At 38.2% G+C, this 22228-nt stretch overlaps 2 protein-coding genes across 3 annotated transcripts in view; one reads left to right on the forward strand and one right to left on the reverse strand.

Moving 5' to 3' along the window:
- Positions 1-2011: 2011 nt before the first annotated feature.
- On the reverse strand, positions 2012-12213 carry sts (steroid sulfatase (microsomal), isozyme S). The gene is made up of 10 exons (XM_007541366.2): positions 12113-12213; positions 10432-10609; positions 9757-9878; positions 8845-8967; positions 8310-8721; positions 7390-7526; positions 6782-6919; positions 5871-6030; positions 5639-5760; positions 2012-3174 (listed from the first exon to the last, which is right to left on the reverse strand). Exons 2-10 carry the CDS (start codon positions 10590-10592, stop codon positions 2822-2824), a joined length of 1728 nt encoding a protein of 575 aa, XP_007541428.1. The 5' UTR covers positions 10593-10609; positions 12113-12213; the 3' UTR covers positions 2012-2821.
- Positions 12214-15309: 3096 nt separating this feature from the next.
- sonb (SON DNA and RNA binding protein b) overlaps positions 15310-22228 on the forward strand; it is a 29925-nt gene continuing 23006 nt past the window's right edge. Inside the window, exons 1-6 of one of the 2 annotated variants that reach the window (XM_007541367.2) lie at positions 15310-15442; positions 15817-16020; positions 16971-17005; positions 18786-18973; positions 19618-19808; positions 21584-21762. In XM_007541367.2, coding sequence (XP_007541429.1) covers positions 15360-15442; positions 15817-16020; positions 16971-17005; positions 18786-18973; positions 19618-19808; positions 21584-21762 — 880 coding nt within the window. In that variant the 5' untranslated portion in view covers positions 15310-15359. The remainder of the gene's footprint in view (positions 15443-15816; positions 16021-16970; positions 17006-18785; positions 18974-19617; positions 19809-21583; positions 21763-22228) is intronic. The other variant, XM_016665645.1, reaches the window with a different exon arrangement.

Genomic DNA, 22228 nt, shown 5'->3' on the forward strand with positions numbered 1-22228 from the left:
CCCCCTGCACGTGCCTGACTCTAGTGATATAGCATAGAAACATGTAGAAAAGTTTTAAAATCACAGGCTACATTTATGTCACAGCAAGAAGGTTTTCTTCTTGGCAGCAACAGCAAAATGATATTAGAGTTGATGGAAACCCATGCAAAGATAATAATGGTTGTCATTTCTTAAGTGGCTTTGGTAGTTCAACCCTATGACTCTTCTGGTCAGCCCAGCAGTCTCGATTTAAAAGCTTCTGATAGAATGAAATGATCCAGAAAATAATGCTGCAATAACCTCATAGAAAGGTTGAATATTTCTTTATGGCTGTGCAGAGGTTCTAAAATGAAATTCCCACAAAATAAAAGACCAGATAAATGTTTACCAGTGTGTCTATGTGAAGATAGTGATGGTGAGCAAATATTTACATCTACTGTATAAAGATTCTCTTGATAAATTTAGAAAGGACTATAAAATTACAGACTTCTAAACTAAATTGTAGACTTAACTTATTTGTCTACTCTTATTAGACATTTAATGTAGAATTTTTCATTCTTAGTTTACCTTTGTACACCGATTTTCTTTCGTTTTACTTTTTAGCCATTTCTTTGCCTTTAGAAATTTGGGAAAAATGAACTTTTTCCATATACAGAGCCTACATGATTAACACAAACCCAGCTCTAACAGAAGTTAAACAAGTAGTCACATTTTTATAATTGTTATTTGTTTAATGTTTTGGTGAATTGATGTTCATGGAGCAGAGTATTGTGATGTGGCCATGAAACATTTCATATGAAACATTTCCACTTTTATGAATGTGCAGTGAGAAGAACTCAGTCATGTTACAGAAAACATGCCTGCAGATGTTGGCCTCTTGTTATTTCAGCCCACTTGCTGCTTTCGTTATTTGCAACGGCCTTAAATTACAGCTCAGACCTCCTGATGATCCCCAGCTTGTGTTTTTCTTCGTTATTCAGCTCATCATTTCCCCAGTAATGAAACGCTGAGTGGGCGGCTGTGTGGACACAAACAAGCAAACGGCGCCCGTTCTGCATCATGATGCTCAGCTTTACACACCTGCACAGCTTCCAGCTGTGATAGCCATGCTCTGGTTTACTGAGAAGACAATGGACGCTCGTCAAAGTGAGCATTTGTCAGCTGCCCGCTCCATCCAGCAGGTGTAATGGCTGCTTTTAACTCCGTCTCTGCAGTGCTTGGCAGCAACACAGCTTATTCTGAGGCAGTACTCATTACACAACAGCTACTTCAGGGTTTTTGCCAATCACCCTCCTATAAAAAGGATGTGACATTGAACTATACACTCTCATTTATATGCAGATTTTAGCACTGAGCTGCATGCTGCTCTGTCATTGAGAACTACTTTCCATGCAGTCATTTTAACCTGTGCAGCACATCTCTGTTCTCTACAGCTGAACATTTCATATGTAATATTTTCATATTTGTATATAATATGATTATATACAGTGCCTTAGCGTGATTATAATTTAGTGTCAAAGTTTACTGCACAGTAATTACAGATGTTACAGATCACAGTTGCACTTGAATACATGTAATCCACAAATCCTTTAGACCCCATCAAAAAATAGTTAGAAGTACCTATTTTAATAGTTGAAACAGCAAATACACCTTAACATGCATTAATACATAAAATGGAAACCCTCTTAGATCTATCATAGAAGCTTTTATCCATGGTCTTCCCTTGGGGATGCAGCCAATCAGTGGCAAGAAATATTAATGCTGCTTTTGGAGTGGCTGTGTTGCAAACACCAGCCATAGCATGTCATGCAGTATTGTGGCTAGCTATTTTAGCTTCCTAAGCTACATTTTCTTTAGAATATTTTGGATCTTTTCTACTAAAAATTCAATGAACAGTCTAATTTTCCAGTAATAGTTTGGAAGAGCATTCAACAGAAAACCTTGCAAAAAAATGAATCCACTCTAGTTTGTGTTTATGCTGCAAACCAACACAAAGTAGCACATTAATATGAAGTACAACCAAAGCGCAAGATAGCTTTTCTATGTTTTTATTTTACTTTATTTTTAATCTGATCCCTGACTTTGTTAGAATCGTATTCCTCTGATGAAGAAACACATTCCAACACCAGGGTGCTTCTAATACTTGCTTCACAAGAGGGATGACACATGCAATGTTTGGTTTCACCACACAGGTTTTGTGTTGTTTTGTGTCCCAAAAACCTTCCAGAATTAAAACCTTTGGATCCGTCAGAACTTTACACTGAAGAACTCCATCTATCCCAACAACATCTGATCACAATGGTTGTAATTTATTACATGACCAAATGACATGCAGGCGACTGGGTTTATGTAATATCTCCAGCAATGCCCTTTTACTTTAATTATGATGTTATAAATTCTCTCCAGTTGCTAGTGGAGCTGAATTGTTTTACACATCAAAAGCCAATCACTCTCAATTGCATGTTTTAAAATATCTTTTTAAATTCATTAAATTTTTGCATAGTATGAATTACTCGCATTGTATTTTTGAAGGTCTGTGTGAAACTGTTAGAAACTGTCTCAGATGACATCCGCTTAATCGAACTCAGATATACTTCATGTTTTAAACAGATAGCATATTAAATCCATTAGGTTTACAGAGTGCAGACTTTATATACAGTACAAAGAAAATTATAGAATATTCTTCACAAGTTTCGTTCTATTCCATGTCATAAACTACGTTTTATATCCTCCTTATTCCTGAAAGTTAGTATTCTAGGTGAATTGTTCTTAATTGGATTCTGTTTTTTGTTTAGGTTGGGCTTGAAGAAGTTTTGTATGGAGGTCGTCCACTGACCCCGGGTCATTTGTCCTGTTGGCACTGACAGAGCTGTGTGAAGGTGGAGCAGCAGGGCTGCAGCCAGGGCTTCCACATGATGTGTGCTGCACTTAACTGGCTCTCCACAGGCTTCACTGACTTCTGATGGACCTCCACTGCCTGCTTCATTGCAGCAAGAATCGAGTAGAACGCCGGTTCTGTGTCAGCGGTCAGTGGCCTTGACTCTGATGGGTCCTTTGAGAGATCAAAAAGAAGTGGAGGATCGTGGTAGGTCACGTGATCTGGTGTGCAAAAGCAGACATGTGTGTGGAAACAGGTTGTTTTATCTGCTGGATAGAAGTCTGGGGTGAAGTAAAAGGCTTTCCACACGGAGCTACCTGTGGGATGATCAGGAAAAGCATGTATGTGAGATGACAAGGTGTTTATGGACAGAATAACATGAAGCTAAAAAATATATCCACAATTAAAGCAACTCTATATTGAGTCAATCTAAGAAGGATGTAATCGTGCAGAAAGTCAGTTTTGCACGATTCTAACACATCTAAGGAGGTGGGTGGAATAACAATCAGGAAGGACTTCAACTCAAATCCAAAGGTAGATGGTTGAAACGGCACAGTCCAGCAGGACAATGATTCCAAACACACATTCACACTGATTATAGAAAGTATCAAAAAGTCTAACATCAAGTTATTGGAAGAGCCCTGATTTCACCATTCTGAAAGGTTCAAGGACATGTTGTGTTGAGAGACCAACTGAGACTCTACCAGTTCTATTACGACTGGTCACCTTATAGAAGTCATTCTTATTAAATGTGTGGAGGTTCCTCCATCTTTTCCCCAGTGTTAGTATTTATTAAATGTTTTCATATAATATATTTTGAATTTCACTTTTTTTGGTGGTGGTTATTGCATTAGGATGTTTACTATTATGGGTGCACACATTTAGTAAATACCTTATATTTATTTAACTATTTTGTTTGCTGAGTTTGAAGGACTGGCTGGGGGAAGATGATTGGTTGTAAGGCAAACCAGGAAGTGGAACAATCCATCAGGCTGCTGGAAGCAGGGGGCTTGATGTTGAAGATTCTTCCTCTCTCCACTAATGGAACAATCGCTACAACATTTTTGGGGTTAGGTTATTTTGTTTTTATAGTTGTGTTAAAGTCAGAATGTTTTAGTTTAAATTAGTCATTTATGTTTATTTGTCTTTGTCTTTTCTCCCACCCCTCCTCGGTTGTGTAGGCTAACCTGTGTGTATAAATTCCCCTGTGTGTTCAGTGTGTGAGGTCAGTTTTGGTTTGTTATCCTGAGTTAGGTATGCCTGAGTTGATTTCTTTTGGGCCCATTTTGCTATATTTTTGAGATTTGTTGTTGAAAACCTTTTGTTAATAAGTTTTGTTTTTAAATAAATAGAAAATTTTTTTATATATATGCCTTTGTCCTTGTGCCTTACTGGTTGGACCATAACAAAATGTTTCCTTCAATTTTTGAGAGTTCTTCTACAAAACTGACATTGAAGATCAGTTACCTTTTCCTGGTCAGCTGTTCCATGGTGTTTGGCTACATGTAGTCACTACCATCTAAAACCTGCTCTTTTTTATGGGTCCCATAGGTTTATATGTACAATAGCTGACTTTAAAAGCCCATCATATTTTAGAGCTAGAAAACCTAAAAACCTTGACACTTTCTGTCAAAATAAATCCCAAACTGCTTTGCAGTGTTTTTCGGCAGATACTTGATTTTAAAGACATTGTTATTAACTAGAACCACAAACTGTGACTGTTTATTGTTGTAATCAATAAAACTGGTTGTTTTTGTCCACAAAATAAACCTATCCAAAAGGAATTAGCTGAGCACACGTGAAACTTGATTTTAATTGGCCAAACACAGAGGATATACTAAGAACAATTACATTCTCCCATAGAAGGATGGGAGTGGAACAGGTGAAGATAGCAGATTCTCCTCACCTTACACTCTGTTGCAAACTTTCCAATGAAACCACTGGAATCATGGCTTTAACTGAAGGACCAATCTAAAACTGTGTTGTTGTTGTTTTGTTTGTAATGTTTTCTCTTATGAGTTCTCTTCTAAAACTCTTTAGAAGCAACTTCACTTTGAGCATAAAGAATGTCTAATTGTATATCAGCATGCTACCACAAGTCAAACAGTAGCTTAATGTGACACTTAGTTGTAAAGGGAAATGGTAGTGTTGATGGTTGACTTTGTGCATCAGAGTAAAAATGCTGGTCAGAACTGGAGCAGAAATTACAAGAGTAATTTCAGCAGAAGTTTTCTTGAATGCTACTGTTTTTACAAGTACTTATTCATTGGTGAATAACAGGAAGCAAGAATCACCATCGAGCACTGAAAAACCCCCAATGGTGCAGATTTAATGACAACTTTCTTGCCACTATCCAACCCTGTCCCCGTTAATCCAACCCCGCTGTCAAATGGTTTTGATTGGATAATTCTTTTCCTTCACTCCAAAAAAGTAGTTTTACTCCCGCAGTGAAGTTAGTTTTAAATTGAATGTTTGACAGACGGCTTTTCATAACGTGCTGTCAAAACAATAAATATTTGTTGTTATGTTTATATGTTTATTTATTCAGTAATTTAGCAGCAAATGGATTTTTAATTGAAAATGTTAATATATGATATGATAAATTGCAATTGATTAATATAGACCCTGCAATTAATTGAATTAAACATTTTAATCAAGTCCCACATATGAATTTGCAGTTATTGTCCATTACTATTCTTCAAAGATTTTTTTTACTTGGTAAATTGAAGTGTGGATAAAACCACAGCATGAAGTCAGAACTTTCTGTATCGTGGGACTTACTGTTTGGAGGATGCCATCTCACTGCGTTCAAGTAGGAGTTACAGTAATGAAACAGAAATTCATGGTTGGACCTTTCAGCTCTTCCCTGTAGCAAATCCATGAGGTCGTGGCCATCAATTTCCCTACAAAAAAGAACACACAGTCAGCAAGTCGTGTGGCAGAAACACACGCAACCAACAAAACTCCTAAACTCAAGGTTGGTTTTGATTGGCAGACGTGTATGCAGACAAACCTGTCTTGTGGAATTGCAGCTCCACTCAGATGAACAATGGTAGGAAACAGATCCATGTTGCTGGTGGGCTCATCTATCTCTCTGCCACTGGGGATTTGACCCGGCCAGCTCAGAATTCCAGGAACCCGGATCCCTCCTTCCCAATTGGTAGACTTCCCTGCTGCTCAAACACAGAACACAATGTTCCAATGAAGCATTTCTAGTTCCAAAACAGAAATTCTTGGTTGGTTACTATAGTAACAAAGGGCTTCATAAGGCCAGACTCCTCTGTAAGGTTACAGCATTTTAGCAGCACATGAAGTTTCAACAACATTCAGGACAAAGTTTGTTCTGCAGAGGCAGAGGCACACTCTGACCGGAACGTTTTCTGGAAACCCAGCAAGTCAAATTTAGAGAGTAAAAGAAGCAGTTGCCATAATTCAAAAAGACTGTTTTATCCTTAAAACTTCCCTGAAAAACAATAATAATAAAAATTTTATTTGCAACATTTGGAAAAAAATGAACATATGGGAACACTATGAAGACACTGTCCCACTACCCACTAATAAAAAAATGTACATCAGAAATTTAATATATGATTTTGTTGTAATCTATTGAGCTAAAGGTAATATAAAGACCTTCACAAAAGTATTCACACTCTTTTGAAATGACCTGATTTAGATCAAAACATATGCGTTAGAATGACCCAGTCAAAGTCTAGACCTAAATTCATCTGAGACAATCTCCATCCAATCTGACTAAACTAGAACTTTTTGCAAAGAAAAACAGGTAAAGTTTTAATTTGTATATGAATATGACTATTGGCAGATTGGGTTTTTAGTTGTTTATAAGAACATTTCAACACATTTGGGGTCTGGCAATAACAGACTCTGAACAATATCAACTTTAGCCAAATCCTCTTTGTGATATACCTTTATATATTCCATTCCATCCTCCATGCACCTGGCCTGCAGCAGTCAGCTCCTCTAGATGAGCACCCTGGTCTGAAGTCAGATAAAGCAGAGTGTTTTCTCTCACTCTGAGTCTGTCCAGTGTCTGCAGGATCTGGCCTGGAAGGAATCAATAATTATCGTTAGGTTTTCTGGATTCCATCTGATGAAGTCATGAACACCAATGTTTTGTGACATAGTTGAAAATAAAGTATAAATGTTGCTGATCTCAAATAAACGTTACATTTTAGAACATTTTCTAATGCAGGGGCAAAGCACAACTCATGTATTGAGGCCCTAGTCCTCATGCCAGTGGTTGCAGGTTCGATTCCCGGTCTGGTGACATTTGCCGCATGTCTTCCCCCTCTCTCATAAACCTCTTTCCTATCGAACTACTTTCAAATAAAGGCCACTAGAGCCAACCAAACCTTAAAAAAAAAAAAAAAAAAAGCACAGCAGCAAATAATTGTACTTTGGGAATTTTCTTTCTTAAAGCATTCCACTAAATAAATATTACTGTGTGCTGAAAAAATATTAATATTCCACCCATATTTCCTATACTATATTCTTATTCAATTGCTCTGACCCACCAACACTCCAGTCCACTTCATGAACAGCATCTCCATAGACACCATGACTGCTTGTTCCTTTAAACGCAGCAGAAGCAAACAAGGCCGTGTGAACTTGTAGGTAGGACAAAAACAAAAGGAAAGGCCTTCCTGAGTTCCTGCAGAGACAGACAATAACTGATTTCCTATTATTTATTGAGGATGTATTCTTAATGCTCTTGTTTCTTAAATACATAGAGAAACTGTGGATATACAAGTTTAGTTAGCCCTTTGTCATTTCAGATTAAGTAAAAAAGAATTTCACCTTTAATGTGTCACTTAAACTGAAAAGCAACTAAATTTGTCAGAGAGAAGCTGTCAGAAAATGACAAAGTCCATCTAAAGAACAGACCATTATGTGGTCACTACCATGTTTTAATGTGGGTATCGTGTGATGGATTCTGGTGCAACCAAAAGTAAGTGTTCAGTTGTACCAGACCATCACTCCATCACTCATTCTTCCTCTGAGTTCAGAGAGATTCAGGTCAAAGTATTAGTTTATATGCGAGGGTGTTTTCCATGGGGTTCCTTAAGGAAACTTTTAATTTGACAAACATGTTTCTTCTGTCTGGAAGCAATATTAGTGATCTGGAATGGATCAGACAGAGTCCTGACTTAAATCTGTGGAGGGAGCTAAAAATTACAGCGATGGTTTGGTGGCCTTCCAACTTCAAAGGTAATCACCAAACATGAATCCTTAAAATACCAGAGGAAACATGCAATTAGACGAATATGTTTAATGATTATACAGAAGGGTATGAATTATTTTTCTGTTAAATTCATGTCAGCACTCCAACATGTTAAAATTACTTCCAGTCTGGAGAAACATTACTTTGTAAGCTAAATCTACCTGAGCCTAACTTTAAACACTGAGCTACATGAGCCGAGTTAAAGTGCCATACCTCTCTATGAAGTCCACTGCCTCATAAGTCATTTTCTGTGTCAGGTTTTCTAAAGTGAACGGCTGTTCCACAATGCTGTGATCTCTGAAGAGAATGCAGTTCAAATAAGGAATGATCTTGATAAATCCTGCTACCAGTATGGTGACCCCAGCCAGCACAGACAGCAGACCCAGGATCAGTCGTCTTCGGAGCAGGATGAGACCACTCCAGTGGAGAACAGCCGCACTGAGCAAGGCTGCTCCCAGCGAACCGTACGGTAAGTACTTATGGATTTGGAAAACAGTGCCGTGTCCAGGCTGGCAGTCTCGCAGGTTGGTTAAAGGGATTCCGAAGAAGTAATCAAAGCCATGGACACTGGGATGGTGGCAGTGATCATCACTGCTCTCACAGTTAAGTCCAAGGTGCCATTTCCCTGCAAAAAAAAATTACATTTGCATTAACTCCACATTGTCACCACTTACAAATTAAAAATTAGTACAAAATTTCACTTTCTGTTGCTTACAGTAGTCCAGGTGAATATTTGAGTATTGCTCACCTATAAGAGCTGTATTATAACCCTGTTGTTTAACAATTTTAGCAAAAGTAACTTCTCGCGCCAGTAGACCTCCCGACGCTGCGTTGAATATAAAGACCCCTGGTCTTAAGTTACCAGCTACACCTGTTGGAGAACAGAATGGGAGAGAGAATGTAATTCCTTATTTCATTTTTAAGTGCAACCAGTCAATTGTGAGTTTGAATGCAGAGAACTGTACATATGCATACCCCCATCAAACCTGAGCTAAACTCAATGAGCTCATTTAGTTTGATTTACTTCTAGATTTTTTTCCCAGTGGTAAAATTTCATCTAAAAGCAATGCAAGTCGTGGATGCCAGGATCTTCTGGGGACAAGCCAGGTGTTTTGACGTTCTCAGATACAGAGAGTTGTATCGCTGCCATCTTTGTGTAGAAAACTGCTTTGTCATGTTATTTTAAAGAAAGCTACATCATTGACTCAGACATGATAAAATATAGTGTAAAGTCAATCTGAAAAGGTTTATGGCAATTATATCTTGAAACTGGCAACAAATAGAAATACAAAACAAACACCACATTGACTCTGACAAACATCCACAACTGATCTGCCCCTGTTCTAAAGATTTCATACATATATTCTCCTTTAAAGGAGCTTGCTTATCTAAGGGCAGATGTTTAAAAGACAGGACATCCACTTTGACCAGCTAAGCTACAGCACCATGTAAATGCTGAACTGATCAGTTCTCTAAATATCAGAATCCATTCTGTTTGGAGAAGTAGGGAGCTCACCAACAAGTTAGTGTCAATCCTACTGTTTTCCATGAGAATGCTTTCAACTCCCAGATTCGATTGGTACATAACTAAAAACTGTGTTTTTGAATTGAGATTTCAGATGTTTCAGTTATGTATTCTGGTGTTTCTGGGTGAACTGACCTGATCTTATCGGGTATCGTCCCGTAAGGAATGCTGCTCGACTTGGAGTGCAGAGGCTTGCTGCAGCAACATGGTGAGTCAGCTTCACCCCTTCTTGTGCCAACTGGTCAATATTGGGTGTCCTATAAATCACATGATCAACAATGACAAGTCACATTCAGTGGCCTTTCAAAGTTGGGTTTTTACTGAAACTTGACAGGAGCAACTGAAGCCTGCATGTGCTGAAGAAAACACATTGACTGAAAATTAGAATGTTATTGAAGCGTTTCATGATTTCATTACAGCACACCTTTACATTGGTAACTGGGCATTGGTTGTGGTAAATGCAGACTTTTGCATCCACCCTATTCCAGAGCATTCAAAAGATCACCAAAGGAGTTTAAGTCTAGGAAAAGTGTTAGTACAGACTGTGAATCAATGAACTTGCACACCAAAAATCAGGTCAAATTTCAACCTTAGGGTGCTGCATACATGCCACGACTCATATATGGAGGCCTTAATCCTTGATGTGGCCATCACAAATCTGAATCTTTCCCTTTCTCTCATTACCCACTTTCCTGTCTGACCACTCTCAAATAAAGGTCACCAGAGCCAATAAAAAAATTCAGTTTATATGAAAAAGCACAACCCTGTTAATCTTTAAAGCTGATATTCTGCCAAACCAATCTGATGTACCTTAATGTTGTATTGCCATAACACCCCAGGTCTCCAATTCCAAGATCATCCAGCATCATTAGGATGAAATTGGGCTTGATGTTTTCCTGTAGAAGCACAGATTTCCCCACCAAGAGCAACATCAGGAGCAGATAAGGATGTGGCATCAAAGCGGACATCATTTTGACCAGTAGAAAGTCTGAGGAAGATACAGATGAGCACACTGGTGTGATGTGTGTGTTGTTCAACACCTTAGTCTTATGTGTAGAAGGCACAACATTTCTGGATCAATATTATTTGGAATGATATCAGCATATCAGAAAAAAAAACATGACACCAACTAAACACAGGACAATGGGGACCTTGAAGTCATTAACCTGACAATGAACTCCTCTATACTAAAGTATTGCAGATACTAATGCGAGACCATCTGCTGGCTTGACATTTGTCATTGTTACAGCCCTGGGCCTTGTGGGCTGGGTAGCAGGTGCTTTTGTCTGTGTTTGTGCTCCTCCCCTTTGGTGTTGCTGGTCTGGATGATTTGGAGCAGAGTATTTAAGCCTGGCTGTCTCCATCTTCTGGGTCGCCTTCGGCATCCACTCTGCTGCTTGACGCTTGTGGTGTTGTTGCCAGGCCACAGCTCCCCTCCTTTTGCACATTTGAGTTTCTCTTTGCTTTTGCACTTCAACAGTTCCATATGCACTCATACAACACATCCAAGCATTTGCATTACACCACTGATACTGACATCCACAAACCATTGTTGTTTATGTTAATAAATATTCCTTTTTATGCACTTTAACCACTGCATGGTTTCCATTTTTGTTATGACTTTGAGCCAGTTGTAACAGTCATAAAACAGCTAAATGACCCAGAACACCAGCAAATCTACAACAGAATGGCTAAAAAGACAAGAAACAACAACTAGTCAAAGTCCAGACTTTAACTTTAAGAAAACCGCCTACAAACCTGCATGGACTGAAGAAACAGCACAAAGACGAATGAGCTTAAGTTCCTCCACAATAATGTGAAAGAGAGAAATATACAAGTTCTCTGCAACTTCACAAAGCTCAACATACTAATAAATCTTGGATTGCATTAGTAATCCCTGTTTTTTATATTATTTTACCTTTACTTAACCAGAGACTTAAAACAAGATTAAAACCTATTTTCAAGGGAGCCCTCTCCAAAAGACAGCAAAAGTTATACAATTACAAGTATGTACACAATACCATACACATGTTTACTGAAAACAGTCACAATTTCATTAGGTTATCTCTAGTGAGCTCAGTCTGAACTTGCTCAATGAAGTTCAGTTAGTTTCCAGTCTTTCTGCAACATGAGCAATTCTGTGCAGGAAATGATCAATTGCAAAGAGTAAAAATCAACACTTCAAACAAACCTTCTTTTCCCTTCGCATATTTCTTACCATACAGAACATTTAAATCCTCTAACAACACCCTTTTATTTTTACCCAATGAAATCAAACTATTTCCTACATTATCTGTTAATAGTACTTCCTCTGTGTTCTGTGGACATGTTTTTCACTTTGCTCCAATTCATCGCCACAGGAGAGAGCTACAGCAATGACACGTTGGAACAGGTCACGTGGTGCGTTACTTTGTCTTTGTGTACCGTCTCTGTTGCTAACCGTCTACATGAAGAACACGCAGTGCAAAATAAACAGTCTGATTCCACTTACCGTACAGATCAGCTTGCAGTCACATACACAACAAAAGAGCAGGAAAGGCTGGTTGCCAGTAAATCAGTTTCACGTTCAATTAGAACAGTACTTCCTGTTTGAGTTTCAAAATAAACTTACAGTGCACAGAGGTATTAGAACAGTGTAGATCTTTAAAAGCAAAGTAAACTTCTCTTGTTAGCTCAGTTTTTACTTAAACTTCAATGACTGTCAATATTAGTTGTATCTAATTTTTATTTATCTTTATTTTTATTACTTATCTGCATTTTTAGTTATGCTCAAAGTTATGTCAGCTGCCTTTAAGAAGCTAAGAGCTCAGAGCTGAAGAAAATAATATGCTGGTTATCCTCCCACAGAAGCACAGGTTTTGGCCAATGTTTGCTAAACATTGCATAAGAAGGACCAGAGGGGTTGAAGAAACCCAGAACCTCATCCAGGAACTATTAAACCCTATGTGGGAACTGACTGACACCTCAGGTCTCCGCCTGATCAACCCTGAGAACATGACTCATGTGTGGCAAGTGCAGCAGAAGCACTTGCCATCCACCTGGTGTTGAACTGTTCACCAAGCTTTGCTCAACACAAAAGGAAGATAAAACAATACAGGGCTTTGAAACAAAAGTGATGGGACAATATTAAAAGATGAAGAAAAGAAAATCTTTCAGTCACTGCTTCCCAAGAGACTCTCTCCATTCCAAAATAGTTTGTCCAGAGGCTGGACAGTACCATTTTTCCTTAATCTATGTTTGACTAGTGATTTTGTTTTTCGCCTGACCACATACTGAATACTGATAGTGGTAGTCGTGCTTCCATTGGCGGTTTTTGGGAGGCTCTCCTCTTTGCCGGCGTTCCTGGTCTTCTAATTCTGCCCTATTCTGTCTCCACTTCCTGTAGCGATCCATGTTGGCTGGAGTCTGATCTGATGGTTATGATGATGCTGAATCAGCAGCAGCTGCTGGGGTTGATGAGTAAAATGGTGGTGTATAGTACCAATACAATGGAGTCAGAGGAGATGGCAGGGGTGAGAACTGTCTTTGTCCAAAGGAGGTCAAGACTGGGGCTGGTGGACCGTAGCAGAAACCCAAAGAAGTGGATGGCACTTGTGGCATCTTGTTCTGCTCACAGCAGGACAAAGCAGATATGGTGGCTGATCAGTCTGTGGATACAAGAAGCTGCCAGGAAATGGGGCCTGCGAAAAATGACCTGGCTGGTATGAAGGTGGACAATACTACTGTGCGAAGCCAGCTTTACCACCAACCCGTCGACGGATCAGTTCCTTGCTTTCTCTGTTTTCAGGTTCCTTAAACTCCATGCTTTTATGTCCGTGTTCCACAGGAATGGAGGGGAGCTGTCTCGCTTCTGGGAAGGAGGCGTCAGCCACGGACACCTTCGGAGGAAGCTTCACACCTTGGAGAAGAGTGTCCCCGTCTGTCCTCTTCTGCCGCTCATGTAACCTGAAAGCGTCCAAAATCAGAGGGGATAATTGTCTAAACTTATTATGCCTTAACCACAAAATAAATGAATCAATAACATACAAAAAATAAATAAAATAAGATACAAATATTTGAACAAAAGTCTAGAAAAATAATAAATCAGAACTAACCCAGCACATCTACCATGAGAGGCGCAACTCTTACAAAATATTAGGTAACACTTTATTTGACGGGGTGTGCATAAGGCTGACATAACACTGTCATAAACATAACATGACATCTGTCATGAACATGAACGAGTCTTTATGAATGTGTATGACTGTTGTCATGAAGTGTCATTCGGTAAATAATGACACTTTTAATGCAAAGTGGCTTTAATAGTTGCATTAAAAGTCCATTAAAAGTACCAACTTTGCATGATTTTGTAAATAATGACAATTGAATGCAAAGTTGGCACTTAATACCACTAGTATTAAGTCAGACAACACAGAATGTACGTGACAGAAAAGGACTTAGTGGTGAGACTTAGTGGAGGATGTTTTACTCAGCCTCTGGTAAACACATGCTTAGCAATTCTGAGTTTATCATAAATCTTTTATTATTATTGGCTAAATATAATATTCATTGTTGCGCTTTCACTGAAATTAAACCATGCTTTTACTGCTTTTTTCATTTAAATTAAGTATTTTACCAGATCTAACAAGCAGGGGTGGGCAACTCCAGGCTTCGAGGGCCGGTCTCCTGCAACTTTTAGATGTGTTTCAACTTCAACACACCTGAGTCAAATAATGTAGTTAGCAGGACTCTGGAGAACCTGACTGCACTGAGGAGGTGACTCACTGTTGGATTCAAGTGTGTTGAACCAGGGAGACGTCTAAGAGCTGCAGGACACTGGCCCTCCAGGACCAGGATTGCCCACCCCTGTAAAAGACTAACAAAAAACTGGCTATTAATACATTTGAAATATGTAATGCTTTAAATGTACTATTTGAAACCTACATCTCATAGCTTTTTCTTTTTCTTATTTGCTTTTTATCTGTACCGTTCTTTTCTGAGACATACAAATATTCACTCAATGTTGTCATATGTTGTTATACTCATGGTATGTCTTCAAATAAAGTTGAGAAAAAGATAAAATAAATAATATATGGCAGGAAAGATGGAATTTAGAGGAAAGAGGAAGGCATTTACATAAAATACAAAAAGAGGTGATCATAAGAAAGGAAGAGGAAATATGGATTAACAGGTTGAGGATTGGGCAGGCTAGTTTAAATAGTTAATAGGTTTAAAAGTAATAGGGAAACATCCATCAGGTGATTGTTCTTATTGCAGGGAAACAGAAGGAGTAGAACATGTGTTGATTTATTGTAGAAAATATATAAGAGAGGGGAAAGAAATGGAAAGGGTAATGGGAATTTCAGTAACTTTGGATAATTTATTAGGGAAGCAGCAATCAAATGATATAATACAAGCACTTATTAAATATTTAAAAAATACAAAATTAGTTGAGAGGATTTAGTATGTATGTGTGTGTGAGTGTTAAAGTATGTATATTATAAAGTTATTTTTAAAGTTAGAAGATATAAAGGATAAAATTAATTTCTGAATTATATCTCCATCCAGTTATAATTGTCTCCTTGAATGGCGGTAATACATACTTAGGTATGTAAACTGCCAGAAAACGCTATAGAAGAAGAGGAGGGTGCATCCATAGACATGAATACATGAAAAAATATGGTATTCATGTCTATGGGTGCAGCTACAGAGCGGAAGGAGTTCCTACCCGGGCGTTTATTCTAGTTACACACTGAAACATGGCGGCCAACATAGAACAAATTTTCCAGGATTTTATTCTAAACAAGATTCGAGAGATAGAAGAGCAGAAGGAGGATAAAAGGTATGTTGGCAGTCGTCTTTAGCTTGTGTTTCTGCTGACGGTCTGTTTCTAACAATAGCCTTGCAGTCTGATTGTCGCCGAATCATGTGGTTCTGAATGTTGTGAACTAACCATGCAGAGCATGCAGGCTTCGGGAAGGACAGAGGATGAAACCGCTGAAAGTCTTCAGACAGATGGAAACTGTTTTTTTTTTTGTTTTTATATTTATAAAGATCATCTGTCTGAAAGATTATTTTAACTACGATGGAGATTAAAGGCCAAACAGCGGTACTGTCAGAAAGATCAACGCTAAACATTTTTTTCTGCTTCTACATGAATCTTTTCATTCTTAAATATTCAGACGTTAACATGCGATATTCTGATCCGTTTTCCAGCAGTGAGGCAACAGCCGCGGACCGTGAAGGTAAAGTTAGTGATGCGGCAAAGAGAAGTCCTCCGAGAGACCAGGATCAGGACCACAGCAAGTCCCAGAAGAAGCAGAAGAAGCACAAAAAGCACAAGAGCAAGAAGAAGAGGAAGAACCATGAGAAGGAGAGCAGTTCTGAGTCTGGAGCCGACATGGAGGGACAAGAGCCGAGGTAAAACTTCCATCGTCCAAACAGGTTCATCTGAAAGAGGATCTAAAATCATGTTATGATGTTGACAATATCCTTCTATAATTGATTTTACTTTTTTCAGCAGTTCAATTAAATATTAATCAGTTAATTGTTTTCTTCTATTTCATTGTTGTTCCAAAATTTCACGTTTACCACAGTGATAATTTTAAAAATCTGTTTTAATTAATTTCAGTTATTTTAATTCATTATTACTGTGAATCTGTCTAATTTATCTTATAATTTCTAATCATTTTATTCCAGAAAAACCTAAACTCAGTCTTTAAATGAAAGAAAATATTGTATTGTGTAGATTAGAAGCCACACGATAACAGTAATAATAGATCTTAACTGAAATTTAATGCAGCCAAGATTCAATCCATCTTAAAATGAAATAACAAATATTATCCTTGACTGTATATCCCTGAATGGACTTTACCTAAAGGTCATGTTACCATTTTGATACCAGAATGACTCACTGTTGCTTTAAGGGGATGTTTAAATGTTTACTTAATTTCACCACAGACAGTAAGAAGAAAAAAAAGAGCCAGGATGAATTTAAAAATTATGTAAAAACATGCTAAGGAAGTGTTTATTAAACTGAGTTACTCTTGTTCTCTTTATAGAGTAGCACAAATATAAATCCTAATGTTAGGCTCTCTGCTAATTTACTAGAGCTTAGAAAGTTTGAAATTTCTAAGAGAAAACATTTTACAGTTTTGAAACCATAGCTTTGGAAAACCATAGTAACACATGACCTGGCTGAAACAAGTTAGACATAATCAAGTTAGAAGAGAGGCAGAGCTTGTGAAAGTTACAAATGGATGTAACACAGATGCTTAAGATGGCGTATTCTGAGACTTGACATTCTGATGTTTTTGGCTGTGGTGCATGTTTTCATTGTGACTTGCCTGTCTTTTGTCTTTTCCTCATAGAAAAGAGACACCAGGTCCAGAGATGAAGGAGCAAGGTGAGTCGACTAGAGCTCATCCTGCACTTTCTACAGCCGAGTAAAAATATACCTTTTACATATGCTTTGTGTTTTTTGAGGGCAAACCTTGAACTTTTTGCTCTAGATTTATTGGGAGTAAGAGAGGGGATGGCTTTTATATCAATATGTCTTACAGGAATGGAGGAAAAAAAGGTCATATTTATTGGGAAAAATGCTTAAAATATAAAATTTGACCTTTTTTTATACTTTTATAGTGAGTGGGAAAAACCGTCACACGTGGCGCTTTTCAAACCCCTTAAAATTTTTATTTATGTCTTACTTCCTGAAGTGAATTGAAACTTCTTGTTAGTAATCAACTGCTTCTTGTTTCCCTGGGGTATGAATATGATGTGACACATCAATCTTTTAGATTTCTTCAACAGCATTTGCTACTTTTTAAAACTATGTAAATGTGAGTCTAGTCAAAGTCAGTCTGTGCGATTTAGTAGCAATTTGGAGGTAAATAGCTAAAATGTAAGACCAGAATAATCCATATTCGGTATTATATGTTGGTTGTTGGGAGTGAGGCTACCATCGCAGTCTTACAGGGGGTTTAATTTTAACTGGAAAACGTCTTCATGCTTTCTGCAGTGTTTACCCCCAGAAAACATGCTAAGCCCAGAACACGGGGGAATAAGGCAGTCATCCAGCTGACCGCCATGTTTTTGAGTTAAAAAATGTTTAAACTTCACAGGAAATTTGAAAATTCCACTTGATAGTTATGCATTATTGGAAGACTGGAAGATCTAAATCCTATAGTAAACCAGTGGAGAAGCTGAAGAGACGCATGTGTGTTCAAACTGCTGTTATTGGCAGAAGGCAGTATTCATGTCAGAATACTGGTGCACTGGTGTTTTTGTTAAAAATAATTGTTTCTTAGTGAAACCAGACTTAAATTAATGCCTGTTTTCTACAATTGTCAGTGTGAGATAGTTCTGTCATGAGAAACACTGTATATGACTGCTAATCACATGTATTGACTGGTAAACATTAGTGTGACCTCCTCTCTTAAAGCAGACAGACTGATCTTAACACAATGCCAGGATGGATATATGCTGTTTTCAAACTATTTCCAGATTATTCCCAGGTGGTAAACATTTTAGACAGCTGTGATTTTCCCCAGGAGCCTCCAGGAGGATTACAACTTAGACTCTGCAGGCCTCAGTTTGTTGACCTGTGAGGTTTGAGACAGGAAGACAGGAATAAGCAAGGATTGTTTGGAAGTGTTGAAGGAGAAAGAGTTTGAAAATCAGCATATGAATGAAAGTTGGTGCTTTTGGAACAATGTTTTATTGGAGAAATAAGATCAAAGTGAATTATTCAAGACAATTATTCCTGAATTTTTCCTAGAGCCTATTCAAAACATTCAAAAGATAACCCAGCTTAGGAAGCTACCAAAAGTATGTCAAGTAGATACATTGCTACTTAACACACTATTGGGTAACATTTTCAACTAGCCAATCCAGGAATTACATTCATTTTCCCTGGTGCTGATTGACTGTACTCCAAGAGCAGAGATGGGAAAAACCATAGATAATAATTCATATTAAGGTATAAGTGGTGTTTGAACTACTAGGAGTCCACAAAGCACTAGGTGAGAATTGAAAAGAGGGTACTCTTTCTTTTCCAATGGCTGCAATGGAATAACTTTACATTTTGCGGTTTAAGTCTCACAAGAGAAGAAGTCTGGATCTTACATAGTTCAGTCTCCTTCTCTGGGAGTCATCAGTGTCTTAAACGTGTCTCCTGAATGGTCCAGCTGACAAGAAGTCCAGCTCCAACAGAGAGCACTCGTCAGGAAAGAAGAAGAAGAGAAAGAAGAAGAAGAAGAGAAGGAGAAGTGGAGAGAACACGTCCGATTCGGACTCGGAAGTCAAGTCGAAGCAGAAGGTCAATGAATGTTTGCGGCCTCGACAGGATCAGCTGCCAGATATCATCCCCAAACAGGTAATAATAATTCATGTTAGAGTAAATAGAGGCTGTTTTGTTTTATATGAATTATCAATTTCATCAAATGTATCATTTATCTTCTACTTACTATCTTAAGTTAAAATATTGACTTTTTGAAATCGGTTACATGGAGTTGATGGTGAGCCTGTTATTTTTCCCACTGGTCTGTTTCCATGATGAATGAAGTAAAGAAACAAAAACAATTCAATCAGAAACGTGTTTACCTCACCACTTCCTGTTGAAACACTTTGTCACCATCTGGTGGTCAGAGTTCCACCCAAAAATGCCCGATTTCACTAATTTGCACAAGAACTTCCATGAATATCTGTAATGGGTTATATTCAAATCAGAAATCTCTAATTAATCCAACTTCTGTTTGACAGCATTTATTTATTTTAAATAAATAAGATCAGCATTTCCAGAAGTAAAATCTTTCACCTTTATTCATTTAATGCATGAAATTCTTCAAATTCCTAACAAGTAGCAGATAAGCTGGAATGATTCTGATCCTTCTCTCTCTGTGTATGAATATGAGCCTCACATCATTTAGGACACTTTCCCAAACTGTCTGTGTTGACATCACATATACATGTATCATGTTTTGTTTTGTTGTGTTTTTGCTGCCTTTTACTCTAATACAGGACAGCTCCAATAAAGGGAATGGGAATGAAAAGAGAGCTGGGAGCAGGAGCCCATGTCCGCCATCACATTCCAATTCTGAGTCCCATTCCTGCTCAATGAAGAGCAACCCCGCCTCATCACTGGGACTCCACTGCCAAAGATCACAGACTCAATCATCGTCTCCTTCAAAGTGCCACCAAAGCGAAAGCAGGTATTACATGTATTATCACAACAAACGGTATGATAAATGCTCGCCCCTAGAGGGAGTTCTAGATGCATTCAATAAAAGAACTCTTAGTTTTTTCAGTCTGTGTCCTTCTGATCAAGGACAAATCGGCCTAATTAAATCACTAACGCAGGTGTCTGCAACATGTCTAATCCAAAGTGACATTTTAACCCTCAGTCCAACTACATGAACATCAGTTTTACTCAGAACTAATGAGGAAACTCTAAAGAGTTACAGGTTGGAGACTCCTGCAATAGCAAGCCAACATGGGCCGCTGAAAAGTCCTGCTTTACTGGGGTTTGGGCCTCTTTTATATCAGCTGTGAAAAAGTAGCACTTTGTTTTGTTTGCTCTGTTTGTTATAGAATAGATTAAAAAATGGGTTATTGTTGTTGCATAAGATAAATCCGAGGTTAAAATATAGAGGGTAGCCCTGAGCAAAAAGAAGGCACATTGAAATGGAAAACAGGTGGACGCAGAGAATGATGCAGTTTGCCAGAATGTTGTGGGAGAGTCCTGAAAATGTCCTCCAGGAAGAGGATGGGAGAGTCCTATTATTATTTTTCTCTCATTATTTTGATAACTCGCTTTTCAGTTCAGGTCCTCTGCTGTTGGCACACCAGATCCTGTTCACACTGAATAGAATTTCAAGTGAATTACTTTCTCCACCAGCCAGAGTTGGTAGCTAAAATCACCTCAGAGTTAATCCCATGCTGTCCCATAATTCTCTTCTGGATGTTTCATCTGGCTCTGCTCTAGTGTTCCTCATCTGTCTATGGTGTACCACATACGTCTGCCTTAGAAGGTTCTGGTTGGATCCATGTTTTTTTTCCGAGCAATTTGTGGTATTCCATCAGGAAAGGTTGACGGAAACTGCAAAATTTGATATAATTTCTTCAAAGTTTGTACGCTGGCTTGAGCTGCTTTTCAGCCTTTCTGAAAAAAGACTTATATGGGGAGGGGACTTGGCAAAGTTTCTCATTCGCTGGTGGGTTTGTGTCTTACCAGAGGCACGACTCTGAAAGTTTCAATGCCCAAACCTCAAGTACAGCGGGGAATACTCTCCATTTTTCTGAGAGTTATGCTCCACTTCCTGTTTGTTATAGCCATCTGTAGCATCAACATCTGACTAATGTTGGGCGAAATGCAACAATTTCCCAGCTGATATTTGTCAGTCCAACAGATAATGATGTGCAATATTTTTGTACATCTGGAGAAGTCCATAAATGGAGGAATTAGTTCCTAGAAAATACAAATTTGGAATATTAGAATAATTTTGGCTTTAAATTGGATAAAAGCAGTAAATCACAAGATGTAATCAAAGCGATTTGCTGCTTTTGCAGTTTCAGCAAAGAACAAAAACATGACAAAGTTGCATGAGTGTTTCATGTTCACCATCCAGCTGATTCCACTACACAATCACCAGAAGAAGCTTTTCACCGTCATAAATACTGTTAAATATAAACAGGACAGCCGCAGACAGTCTCAGCCCACTCCAGCTGTAAATATCTCTCTAAGGAAAATGCATGAAGATGTTTCCCATTGATGTCACAAATGGCATTAAAATGTATATAAAGGCCATAAACACAGCTTCAAAGCTCATCTTCTGGGCTGCTGGTTACTTAATGTATTTTTTCATGGATTCTGTCAAGTGCTGTCATTACAGTAATTAAGACAGTCCTTCACAGACCAGAAAAATGTCTAATTGTTTGATATGTTTCTTAATTGAAACAAATGATGTTGTGGTGTGGTTGACTGCAGCCCGTCTGAGACGACAGGACATTTGTGTGAATCCGTGCTCAATGCCCAGTGCCCTTCAGACAGGCCTCCGTCGCCAGTGAAGAACCTCAGTTCTGCACAGACACCCCTGCTGGCAGAAGAGAGAGCTGAACCAAAAACAGCAGAGCCAGCAGAGAATCGAGACAAAACTGAAAAACAAGGTAAGATCATGTAAAGCCAACAAATGCCCATAAGCACCTCTGCACAGTTCTGACTCTCAGGCTTAGCTCTCACATGTTGCTGCCTTTTATTAGCTCTGTGTCAGATGTTGCTAGTATGTAACTGATAAGTAAATGAGACACATCTCACCCAATTTAACAATCTGATCTGGAATATCAAATATTTTTTTAAAAGGTCTGATTTTAAATGTCATGTTTTCATTACCTGTAAGTGGAAAATCCTCATATAAAACAAATAAATTCTTCATCTGTGTAAGTAATCTATATAGTTTGTTTAACATAGAGATAAAGTTCCTGAAATAAGTTGACTTTTCAATAATATTGTAATTTATTGAATATATTTGTGTTTATGTAGAGGATTTTCAGCCTCTGTCTATGTTAATTGTCATTAATTTCTAAATGTAGCTGATGAAAACACATTTAAGATTATAATATTACACTAGACCAA

Source organism: Poecilia formosa, unplaced genomic scaffold (genome assembly GCF_000485575.1).
Source record: "Poecilia formosa unplaced genomic scaffold, Poecilia_formosa-5.1.2 Scaffold603, whole genome shotgun sequence".
In the NCBI taxonomy this organism is placed as follows: Eukaryota; Metazoa; Chordata; class Actinopteri; order Cyprinodontiformes; family Poeciliidae; genus Poecilia; species Poecilia formosa.